This window comes from Euphorbia lathyris, chromosome 1 (assembly GCF_963576675.1).
Source record: "Euphorbia lathyris chromosome 1, ddEupLath1.1, whole genome shotgun sequence".
Classification (NCBI taxonomy): domain Eukaryota; kingdom Viridiplantae; phylum Streptophyta; class Magnoliopsida; order Malpighiales; family Euphorbiaceae; genus Euphorbia; species Euphorbia lathyris.
In genome coordinates, this window is record NC_088910.1 from 107222545 (window position 1) to 107235072 (window position 12528).

The 12528-nt window shown below is 37.8% G+C and overlaps 1 protein-coding gene across 9 annotated transcripts; it reads left to right on the forward strand.

Annotated features, from left to right (window-relative positions):
• Nucleotides 1-3018: 3018 nt before the first annotated feature.
• LOC136210540 (cytochrome P450 CYP749A22-like) lies at nucleotides 3019-8340 on the forward strand. 9 transcript variants are annotated; one of them, XM_066001838.1, is made up of 9 exons: nucleotides 3019-3214; nucleotides 3806-3924; nucleotides 4469-4706; nucleotides 5559-5980; nucleotides 6200-6368; nucleotides 6556-6645; nucleotides 6750-7612; nucleotides 7695-7918; nucleotides 8008-8340. In XM_066001838.1, the coding sequence occupies exons 7-9, from the start codon at nucleotides 7522-7524 to the stop codon at nucleotides 8185-8187; spliced, it is 495 nt and encodes a 164-aa protein (XP_065857910.1). In that variant the 5' UTR covers nucleotides 3019-3214; nucleotides 3806-3924; nucleotides 4469-4706; nucleotides 5559-5980; nucleotides 6200-6368; nucleotides 6556-6645; nucleotides 6750-7521; the 3' UTR covers nucleotides 8188-8340. The 9 variants fall into 9 exon arrangements, with proteins under 9 accessions (XP_065857910.1, XP_065857916.1, XP_065857908.1 ...); XM_066001844.1 differs by having other exon boundaries at nucleotides 4498-4706; nucleotides 6485-6645; XM_066001836.1 differs by having other exon boundaries at nucleotides 4498-4706.
• Nucleotides 8341-12528: the final 4188 nt, after the last annotated feature.

The window sequence follows — 12528 nt, forward strand, 5'->3', positions numbered from 1 at the left end:
GTCGACCTTAATAGGCTTTCCAATAGCTTCGACAATAGCCAAAAGAACATCTTGATTATAATAGAACAATGGTATTTGAGGGAACCTAAGCCACACAAGGGTAGATTCAATCAGGGAGTCTGAAGGAGAAAACGTGGGGGACCAGGTACGAACTGTCAGATAATTTCCTTGAACAATCCAAGGTCCATCCAGTATTACATGCTCTCTGTCCAAGGGGTCATCAAATTTAACAACATGAAAACCATTCCCAACTTCCATCATCTTAAAGTTGGCAATCGGCTTCCACAAATCCGATACCTTCTTGTGCAAGGCAATATAGCCCAGCTTTCTCCCAAGCAGCTTAATGATTAGGGCACTATTCCATTGAGTTGTTAATTGTTGTTTCAGGGATGAGTCAAGCGATACCTTTGGGTATAAAGGATTCGCCTCATCAACAGTAATCACCACTTTCCCATTCTCACAAAGGTTTTCACGAACCTTGGAATCCCGTAGCACTTCTTTATTCAGCAATAGGTCTCTCCAGTTCCTACGTGGTGGCTCCACACCAGGATTCAATCTCGACCATGAAGGCCTCTGTGGATCAGAAGAAAACGGATTTGGGGGGTCAGCCGGCGGCCGGCCGAAGACGGGCGGCTGAAGGGTCTCCATTGGGAGACTGAACGACGATCGCAAAGTTAATCGCCAAGAGGATTTATCACATGATCCTATTTTTTCTCCAAGATCCTTTATTTTTTAGTCATTGATTCTGCATTAATATTATTATCAATAAGTTAAGTTTTTTTGCTCAATCATTTAGACGGAGAGATTTTACAGTTTCAATCAATCAAGCCAGAGCATAAATACAGACTCAAAGTCTATAAACTCTTGACAGATACGAAGATCTTCAACCATGGATTAGCCCCAAATAGCTATCATTTATCCCGCTTCAACATCAATCCGATATCGAATTAAGCACAACTTTGCTTTTACTTTACATGCGTTTGGAAACGTAAAATCAATTCACATTTGTAGCTTTTGTAAGGATCTACACATTTATGGATACAATATCTTTATTTTCGATATTCACAATCTTGTAAGTGTATTTCCAAATTATTTATAGAAATATCTTAGTAAAATAAATATATCCTTTAGAAATGGAATAATAATTAAGAAGATTATGAAATTGACTTGAATTTTTTTTTATTGAACCAGATGTATTGTACTTGTAGCAGGAGTACCAGGTTTTGTCATAACAGTATTAGGAATTTGGTGTGCGGAGGCTAATTCAAATTACTACTTATTTTCTTATGTTACCTTCTGTTATAACAGAATTATTGAAATCAAACAAATTTTCCATAAATTATGGTGATTTTTCAAACTTTTACTTCGTACTAGTATCCTATATTTTCTCCATTCTTTTTGTTATTTCAATTCAACCGACATAATTCTCATCAATCTTTGATTTATTTATTTTTTCGAATAGAGCATTAGATTTATTAACTTCAAAAAAGAAAAAGAACATAAGATTTATAAAAGTGCTGTCCACAGATTTGGCCAGTCAAACTTTACAAGGAGGGGGAAAAGAAAATAAATAAAAAGTTTCTCTGTCGTCACTCGGTGTATCATTTTCCAATAAAGGAAACAAGTACGGACACGTTACTTGGAATGCGTGACAAGCGTCGGATCTTACTTTCGTCGCGACATCGTTTTTGTGATTGTCACTTTATAAAGCTTAGATTAGGTTATTGGTGTTGAATATTTATTAGAGATTATTAATACACTTTTTAAATTTAATACTATAAGTAATTTTTAGTGGTGAAGAGTAACTAATATATACTCTTCATGTTTACGTTTATTTATTAAATTATCATTAAGTTTTTTTTGGTAGGAACAGGAAAGAAAAAAAAAACAAAACAAAAAATTAACCGGGGATTAGTCTAGGAAAGCTAACCCTCATAACATTTTCCAAAAAAAGAGAAGATAAAAAATCAGGAGGAGAAGATAAAGTTGTGACGCCCAACATCATCTCATACTTGGCAGCCGCCAAACGATCCGCTATCCGGTTTTGAAGACATGGCTGAAACTGATGAGGTCAAAGGAAGAACAAAGCCTTCTAATACCTTTGATTAAATTTTGGCTATTTAAACAAATAGTTTTTTTTTTATCGGAGATCATTTTGATGGCCTCGAAGTTGTCAGATTCTACAAGCAACTTTTTCAACCCCATACTCTTGGCCAGTCTAAGGCCAGAAAAAATCCCTCAAAGCTCAGCCAAAAAGGACGAACCCAAGCCCAGATTCTGAACAAACCTAGACAGCCAAGCACCCCCATCATCCCTTAGAACACCTCCTGTAGAAATTTTACCGTCTTTAAGGCACGAACCATCCGTATTTAATTTCACCACCCCTTCCCTAGGCCTACACCAGTCAAGGAGGTGAAAAATCTTCTTTTGGGTAGATCTAGCAAGTGCATCTCCTTTGAAGCTATCAATAATATTAGATAATTTTCCCGAGAAGAACTCTCTCAAATTAGAAAGAATAACAGTTTTCTTTTCAAAAATCTCCTCGTTCCTCCAACTCCAAATCTGGTGGCAGACAATAGCAAAGAAAATATCACCATGCTCAAGCACTAGTACAGAAAGGGCCTATGGCCACGCCTCATTAGCTACGGTTGTTTACAAAACCGTGGCTATAGGTAATTGGGGTCGGTTATTTAAAAAACCGACTCAAATAATTAGAGCATTGAGGTCGATTTTTTAAAAAACCGACTCTAAATGTGATTTTTAAAAATGATGCGCGGTTTAGATGGTCATTAGTGTCGGTTCTTTTTAAACCGAGACTAATAACCCAATAATTAGCATCGGTTTAAATATAAACCGAGACTAATAAGCCAGTAATTGGCATCGGTTTAGGTAAAACCGACCCCAATTACTGGGGTTAATGGCGTCGGTTCATTGAAAACCGACGCGAATTACTCTTTAGAGTCGGTTAATTAAAAAACCGACTCTAAATATCCATATACGAACCGTGCCTATTGAAGATCCGTATACGAACAGTGCCGATTGAAGATCCCCCTTTCTCTTTCTCTCCTTTGCGCAACCTAGATAATAGCAGTTCTCCTCCTTTACGCGAAACATGTCCCTTTTCTTCTAGATCCATATGGATGCTCTGAGTGCGAGTTTGAAGTTCGTCCGTGTGTTGTTGGTGTGCTTCATTCGTGTTCCGAGTCTAATAAAGGTAAGTGATTAACGTGGGTTTTCTGCATTTGATTCTACCGTTTGAGTTTAGGTTTCATTTATAAAATCGTTTGCAATGCCGTATACAAACCGTGCCTATTGATTCTACCATTCATGTTCTGAGTTTAGGTTTTGATCGTTTTTTCTGTCCTTTGTTTCGATCCTTTGTTTCTGTTCTGGTTTTCTGGGTTTCGAAGCTTTGCTTCTGTTCTAGGTTTCTGGGTTTTGTTCGTTATGGGTTTGGTTCTGGGTTATATAAGATGACCTAAATCGTGACCTTTGTCTTCATTGTAGTCGCAGCCCTTTGTCTCATCTCTTTCAAAATCGCTTCTTATTTCTTTAAGTTTGCTAACTCTTTTGCTTTGTAAACTCCTCAACCCTAATTTGTTGATTTCAACTTCTATTTCATCATGTATGCTTAGCACCATTCTACTTGATTCTTCATTTTACTTGGTGTTAATTATACATTCTTATATAACTCCAACTCCTTTTGAAGTTATTTTCAAAGATATAACGGGTTTTCAGATATTACGAATGGAGCTCGTTGTGTTTCTGAATCACTGATTTGAGATTTATTTTTTTATGTTTCTAGAACTATGGGAGAAACAAGAGACGATGATGCTTGCAAGGAGGAGCTTCTTGATTGTGAGGAAGAAGAAGAGAAAGCTCCCGACTCTACTGGTGCCAAAGTCAATTGAGATCGGTCAAGAAGTGAGTATTCTTCTTTCACTGCACATTTCTGAGTTCAGATGTTTCCATGGAATTCATTCCTTTTTTTTAACATATATTCCTTCCTTCCTGTTATGAGGAGGATACTGAAGAACTGGATGACCCAGTGATTATATTCCTTTTCTTGAACATATAGCTTAGTTGAAATGAGACCTGTTTTGAGATGATCGATTAGCTGTTGGGGGAACTTTTAATATTCTCTGTATTTTTTTTACGTCCATTTGATTATTAGAATTTGTAAACACAACTAAGCAGAAGTATGCTTTGTGCAAGTGATTATTTCCTTGTGTTACAAAATTTAGAACTTATCATCTAATACATGACAGGTACCTTTTCATCTGCTTGTTGCTTTTGAAAAGATAGACATTTTCAAACTCCTAGAAATTATCTCCATAGAGTAGTTAAGATTAAGTGTGTCTGTAGTATCTTAATCATTACTCTTTTTGACTGAAATTGCTTCATTTCCATCCTTACCTTCTCATATCCTGATATATATATATATATATATATATATATATATATATAGTACGTATGAGAACTTAATATTTTGTGCAGGTTATTTTTGCAGCTCTTGACATATGTGTCAAGAATGTGGCGCATGCATATTCACTAGAACATGAGGGGGAAAGAAATATTTTTGATCAATTATCTGAGCTGCTTAGTTCTTACGTGCAAAATGATGAAAGTTTCCCAAGGGAATTAGCATCTTGCACGGAAGCCCTTCAGACATCCTGATCCATCATATGGCAAAGGAAGAGGAGCAAGTGAGTGAGGCTTGATTTAGTTCTTTTTATATCTTGTCCTGACATTGCTAAATTTTATTTGCTCAATTTCTGATTGGCACTTCAATTAAAGCTGTATAGGAGAATAAAAGCACATGCCTTTTGTTTTATGCATCTCCTCTGTGTCTTTTTGCTTAGGGCAACCTCTTTTGAATCTTTATTTCTATGGAATAGAGAAAATGATTCAACATATTAGTTGCCACATGAAATGCATATTTATCTTAATTGAGATTTTGGGAGCCGTATGGTTTTCGTCGTTGATATTTTGGGAGCTGTACAGTTTTCATTTATCCACATGATCAACTGTTTGCTTCTTTTACAACAACAACAACAACAAAGCCTTAGTCCCGAAATGATTCGGGGTCGGCTAACATGAACCATCATATAAAACCGTGAAAATCAAGTCGTGTCAGCGACACAGATTCGCTCCCTCCACTCCGTCCTATCCACTACCATATTTTCCTCAATTCCCAATAAACTCATATCACTCTCGATCACCCTCCTCCAAGTTTGCTTAGGTCTTCCCCTACCCCTCACCACTACATCCCTTTGCCACTCTTCGGTTCTCCTAACTGGCGCATCAAGCGCTCTACGTCTCACATGTTTTTTTAAATCTGCTGCTTGATTAGGATGGAGATGAACCTTAACATTTGTTTCTACTTATTCAGTTCCCATTGTTAAATTTTCAGTCTCAATAAATTTAGACTCATATCAAGCAATAAAATAGTGTTAACTCAGTATTTTCTGCTTACAAAGAGTTATTGTGTCCGATGATGAATATGGCATGCAAAATCTTATGGTTTATTGATTTCTAATCGTGGCATCTCTTGGCAGTGAATCTTGTTACTCTAAAACTTTCAATTGCCTTATTCTAAGTCGCATTCACAGTTTCTTTTAGCTTCGATTTCTTCGGAGTTGTCTTCTGTAAATATAAACGATGAGCCTGGACTGGGAAGTAGTATGATGTTTCTGTTACTGATTCAAAGGATTAGCGGGAATTTATCGAAAGAGGAGAGGGAATTCTGGCAGCAGCCTGATGGAGAAGGATTCAAACCACGTTTGGATTTCAGTATCAAATATAGAAAAGCATCTGCTTCGATTTCCAAGGAGAGGAAGAGATTCTTGGTGGTTGTAGCTTCAGGAGGATTGAATCATCAGAGGAATCAGATTGTTGATGCTGTTGTTATTTCTAGAATTCTTGAAGCAGCTTTGGTTTTGCTAATTTTGCAGATTAATTTGATTTGGGGCGATGAGAGGTACAAAACTCAAATCTTTACTCAATTAATGCTCCCTCTTCTGATTGAGTGTTTCCCTTAGTGTCCGTTTCATTAACTAATGTTTTCCGTAGACATTCTTTTGCTGTTAACATAGTCTGCTATCTTTCATGTTAAGTGACATTTTCTTGAGTTCTTAATGGAAAACTTTGTTACTAGAGTATGATATGATGAGTCTATATATGTTGTGATAAATTGCAGTGAATTCTCTGACATTTTCAATGCGGAACATTTCAAGAGGATTTTGCGAGCAGATGTACGCATTGTATCAGCACTTCCTTCAACTCATTTGATGTCCAGACAGTCTGTTGAAAACCAAATTCCTATGGATGTTTCACCTTTATAGCTCTGAGCCAAGTTATCCAGAAAGGTAACCAAGGGGGAAAATTCGGATTTAGGGGTTCATAATCCTTTTATGTGGCTATATATTTCACATATGCTTATTTATGTATGACATAAATGATACAAAAATAATAAACATGTCAGGTATCGTGTTGTTGTGATTTCTGTTGACATCCCTAATCAGATTGCTAAGGATCTTTCTATAATTTGTGTAGCTGAATGAAGAAGGTCTTCTTGTATTAAAGGGGCTAGCCTCTAAGCTATCCAAGAACCTTCCACCTGATCTGCAGAAACTTCGGTGCAAGGTTAGATTGGCAGCCAGAAATTAAGTGTAATCAGCTCTGACTTGAGTAGTTTAACACTAAAATCACTATCTTACTTCTGCTTCTTTGTGCTGTGTGAATTATAGGTGGCCTTCCATGCTTTAAGATTTGCAAACCCTATTCAAGAGCTCGGGAATCGGCTAGCAAGGAGAATGAACCAATTAGGAAAATCATAATTAATTTTTTTTTTCAGTTACTTGTTGTGTCAAAAACCATATAATTATATGCAAAAAGTATTCTTTGCGTACAATGTCTTCAAAGGTGTTGAAGAAGTTGAGGGACTAAAACAACTATGATTTAAAATACTTATTTAGTTATACGGAGGAGGAAGAGAAATTCTACTCTGATTCAGAACTAATTGATTTTGGACTATACTTAGAACATAAAACATCAATAAGTGTAGATATATCACTGTTTGAATGGTCCAAATTCAGTTTGGTTTTGGTTTCTTATATCTCGTAGGTGCACAGCTTATTTGTTCTTTTGTTGTTTTGCACAAACTGATGATGAACTAAGGCTTGATAGGACTGTAAGACCACCCTGTGACTTCTGGCCTAATTGTCACGATTCAAACCTCAGAACAACCTTTTTGTAATTCAAGGAAGCTGTTGTTAATATATGACACTCCATTGAGCATGTAGCTATTGTAACCTTTATTCAATCTGTAGCTGATAAGCAGTACTGAAAAATTGGAAATATGATGATCTATGCGTCAATATGTGCAGTAGTGTGTGTTTGATGATTCTGTCATGTGTAGTGGTGGAATCTGATTCGAATACAGTCTATGATGAGGTCTCAAGGAATCAAAGGGCCTCCTTACAGATTCTTCCATTGAAACAGTAAAAAGAGATTTTGACTATGGGAATTAAAGGACCTATCCAACATCTATTGCACCTCGAAGTGCTTCCCAAAGTACTGCCTCACATTTATGCCTGGAACAAGCTTTATGGTAAGCACAGTTGGTTGAAACACTAGCTATTTTTGTCGATCTGTATGTATCAAATGGAGTAATTGAATTGTGCATATATCAGGGATGAATTTCCTGAGTTGGCGAGGTCCTCAAGCTCAAATGACAGTGACAGAAGTTGAGCTAGTTAAAGAGATTTTGAACAACAAAGGTGGAATGTTCACCAAAAGAAAACCAGATCTTTTCATTCAGAAGTTCTTAGGGGATGGACTTGTAACAACTGTAGGAGAAAAATGGTCTAGACTTCGAAAATTATCCAATCATTCTTTCCATTCTGACTCCTTGAAGGTATGTATCTCATATTTTGGACTCAATTTAGTTAATTGCCTGAAAACAAATCACTTTTATGACTCTTTTTATTATGATTAATTGAATAGGGAATGATTCTAGCAATGATTGCAAGTGTAGAGATGATGCTTGATAGGTGGAGACAAAATAAAGAGAAAGAAATAGAGCTTTCTAAAGAATTAAAGCTTTTAACATCCGAAGTTATTTCCTGGACAGCTTTTGGCAGCAGCTACTTAGAAGGACAGCACATTTTTGATAGGCTAATGTAGTTGGCTGTTATGATTTACAAAAATAGATATGAAGTTAGAATTCCTGGAATCGGGTATACACAAATCAACTCAATTGTATAATTGCTCTTTTTAGAATTTTTTTGATATGTAACACGGATTAATTATATATATATAGCAGGTTAATTAATTACCTATGTACATTTTTATTGATTTTGCATTTAATTTCAGTTATACATCAGGATCAATTTCGATTACGGTAAACGACTTGAGGATAACAAATCTTACAATAATTCCAAAAAAAAAATAGAGTAAATTGTTAAAAACAATAGCATAAGATTCTAATATAATTGACATTAGTCACGATTGCAGAACAACTGACTCTAATGATCAGAGCATTGGAGTTGGTTGTTGTAACAACCGACTCTAATGCTCTTATCATTAGCCACAGTTCTTCTACAACCGACTCTAATGATCAGAGCATTAGGGTCGGTTGTTACGAAAGACCGTGGCTAAAGACCCTTTTAGCCACGGTTTTTTGTAACAACCGTGGCCAAAATATAGGGCATTAGAGTCGGTTATACGTAAAAACCGACTCTAATGCCCCTTTGGCCACGGTCGAACGACCGTGGCTAAAGATGCCAAGCATTTGCCACGCCCCCCTTTGGCCACGGTCGAACAACCGTGGCTAATCACGGTAAACGACCGTGGTCATAGGCCAATTCTGTACTAGTGAAGGTCAGCCAACAACTTCCCACTAACTCCATCAGCAAACCAGTCAAGATCAGAGTGGGCCAAGAAAGTCGAAAGCAAATGGTGAGGAAGAACTTTCATCCACACCTCTTTACTCCTAGTACAATCCCTAAGAGCATGACAAATTGTTTCCACATGCCCTCTGCATCTGCTACAAGTACCAAAATCCACCAGATGCCGTCTATTTCTATCTGCATTAGTAAGTAACCTATCCTTGACACCAAGACATAGAAAGCTCCTGATACGGTAGGGAATTTTTAAAGCCCAAATAAGCTTCCAGACTTCAGAATGGGAACCCGCCCCATTTTGATTGAAGGCCTCAAAGGCAGACTTACAGGTATAAGCCCCGTTTTTTGTCAACGCCCAACAATGACTATCCTTATCTTCCTGCTTATTACTTATCTTAACCCCTCTAATCCTCAAGAGCATATCCAGACTGAGAAAAGAGTCGAATTTAGACCAAATCCAATCCCCCTCAGAATCCACCACCTCAGCAATCCTCCAATTACGGATATTATTAGGCGGCAGGGAATTACACACCTCTAATAAGGATTTACCACCAATCCAGATGTCATTCCAGAAACTGATAGACTTCCCATTTCCTACATCCCAACCAATCCCAGAGCAAAACTCTGAAAAAACAGAACTGAGGCCTTTCCAAAGAAAAGAACAGTTGACAACTCTTTCCTTGGGACCCCCAAAAATCCTATCTTTTCTATATTTCCCACAAAGAAAACGAACTCAAAGAGAAGAGGGAAGTTGCCACATTCTCCACAACAGCTTCATTAATAACACTTTGTTATTATCCTTGGCTTGTCTTATCCCCAGGCCTCCCATGTTTTTAGGTTGACAAACCTCCTTCCAAGGAACAAGATGGATCTTTTTCCCGTCCGTGGAGTCCCCCTAAAGGAAACGCCGATTGATTTTATCAAGATCATTAAGAACAGGCTCAGGCAACCTACACGCTTGCATAATATGATTAGGAGCCGCACAATTGACAGACTGAATCAAAGTAAGCCGGCCCACAAGAGAAAGAGTTTTAGCTTTCTAAATGGCACATTTCCCACTAGTTTTGTCGATAGTCTCTTTAAAGGAGGCTTTGGAGACTCTGTCACTATGGAGAGGAACCCCTAGATACTTCCCCAAAGAATTAGTCAAAGGAATACCAGAAACTTCACTTAGCCTTTTGCAGACACTCTTACTCATGTTTTTAGAACACAACATCCTGGATTTTTGGATATTGAGCTTTTGGCCAGAAGCAGCGCAGAAACAGTTAAGGATGTCCATAACCACACCAATTTGCTCATCATTCCCTTCCACAAAGATCATAACATCATCTACAAAGAACAAATGGGTAATCGAAAGACATAATCTGTTGATGGAAACAGGGTGGAATTTTCCATTACCCACAGCCTCTTGGATAAGGTGAGACAACCTTTCCATAGCAATAACAAATAAGAAAGGGCTCATAGGATCCCCTTGACGGATGCCCCGGGAAGGAGTAAACTCCTCTGACATATCTCCATTGATCAGAACCTGAAAAACAGGAGAAGAAATGCATACCTCGATCAATCTCCTCGAGTTATCCGGGATGCCAGCTCTCTTCAGACAATCCAGAAGAAAATTCCAGTTTAATCGGTCATAAGCTTTCTCCAGATCCAGCTTAAGAGCCACAATACCTTTCCTACCCTTTTTGATTTTCATGGAGTGAACCATCTCCTGGGCTATAACGACATTATCCATCATCTGTCTGCCAGGAACAAAACTGCCTTGATTCTGGCTGATAATATCAGGAAGAATACATCGGAGCCTATTAGCCACAATTTTTGTAAAAGCTTTGTACAACACATTACAAAGACTAATAGGCCTCATTTGTAAAAAGGAGGATGGTTTCTCAACTTTCGGAATCAAGACCAGAAGAGTTTTATTCACCAGCCTAATATCTTCAGTACCACTGAACACTCCTTTAATAAAATTATAAATACCTTCCTTCACGGTATCCCAATGTTTGTGGTAAAAACAGGCAGGAATACCATCAATCCCAGGAGCTTTGGTGGCTCCAATACTTGAGAAGGCCAGATCAATCTCTTTCTGGTCAATAGGATGGAAAGCTTCTCGAATCGTTTCTTCTTCCAATCCGGTTCCTCTGCCTTCTAATAATAGTAGAAAGGTGGAAAAACCTAGTATTGCGATCTCCATCTTTAATCCAAGCCTTCCTTGATTTCTGAAACCAAAGAAACTCTTCCTGTCTCAACACAACTTCTAATTCTTTCTGGAGAGATTTAAGAAGACTATTCAAACTATGATCAAATCTAATCTCCAACTTACGTTGAATTCCTTCAATTCTGCTTAAAAGTTTATTCTTCCTTCTGATAATATGGCCAAAGATATTTCTATTCTAACCCACCACATTTCTTCTAAACCCCTCAGTAGCAAGGAGAACATTGGAGTGGGGCTGCCAATTATCCTGAACAAAGTTTTTAAACTCAGGGTGAGATTCCCAGGCCACCTGGTACCTAAAAGGTCTATCCCCTTTAGGCCGATGGCTTTTAACCAACTTAATTAAAATAGGACAATGATCAGAGTGACGGAAAGGAAGATTTAACGCTTTCACTTCGGGAAATCTACAGATAGCCGCAATATTCGCATAAACTTTGTCCAATCGAACAAAAACATTATTGCGTTTCCAAGTAAATTTATGACCAGCAGCTCCCAGATCTGAAAGCCCACATAAATCCTTATTCTGCTTATGGTTAAGACACCTGTTTATATAGTGGTTCCCACCCCCTCTTTGATCGCTCATAAGGGCAATATAATTAAAATCCCCTGCCACAAACCAAGCATCCAAAATACTCGTACTCATAGTATACAGAACCTCCCACAACCTTTTACGATTGGCCATGATAGGATCCGCATAAACAAATGTGATAAAGAAAGATTTATTACCAGGATAACAAACCTATGAATAAATTGTTTATCCATACTGACAATGTCAATCTAAACACGATCTGGCTTCCAAAAGAGCCAAATCCCCCTAGCCCGGCCAGTAGCCTCCGATCTGATACAATTCCAATTCCTAAACTTTCTAACCACCTCATATGCTTTACTACCACTGATCTTGGTTTCCAGCAAAGCAAAATAAGAAGGGTTAAATTGTTTAACTAAATCTTTAACATGGATATGGGTAGCCTTACTAGCAGCTCCTCTAACATTCCAAACAAAAAAAAATCCATCATAAGGCAGACAACTGACCACAGGCCCAATACCCTAAACCATGTATTTATTTGGGGCTCCTGAGAGCCTTGAAGAGGTACCCACAGGCCCCTTTTATCCCATGAATCCAAAGAACTATGGTTATTTTTCTGAATACCCTTAGGTTTTTTCATACTCATTTTATTAACCCCCATAGTTTTTCCATTTAAATTTTCAACATAGGTATTCGATTTACTAACCTCATTATGCTTCTTTTTCCCCATTGGGGAATGATTCTGGGAGCTCCCCAGGTCATCAGCTTTGGACTCAAACAGAGGGTTAACTGCCTCCACCTTATTAACCGCCGGCTCAGCATATTCTAACCCAGGCATGCTAAGATCCAATTGCACGTTTGAATTATCAGATTCATGAGTATCC

What these genes read in the sequence shown, in the direction of transcription:
- LOC136210540 (XM_066001838.1), top strand. Translation starts at nt 7,522, where the DNA reads ATGGGAATTAAAGGACCTATCCAACATCTATTGCACCTCGAAGTGCTT. An exon ending in TGCCTGGAACAAGCTTTATG is followed by an intron (nt 7,613 to 7,694) that starts GTAAGCACAGTT and finishes TGCATATATCAG; the next exon opens with GGATGAATTTCCTGAGTTGG. An exon ending in TCCATTCTGACTCCTTGAAG is followed by an intron (nt 7,919 to 8,007) that starts GTATGTATCTCA and finishes TTAATTGAATAG; the next exon opens with GGAATGATTCTAGCAATGAT.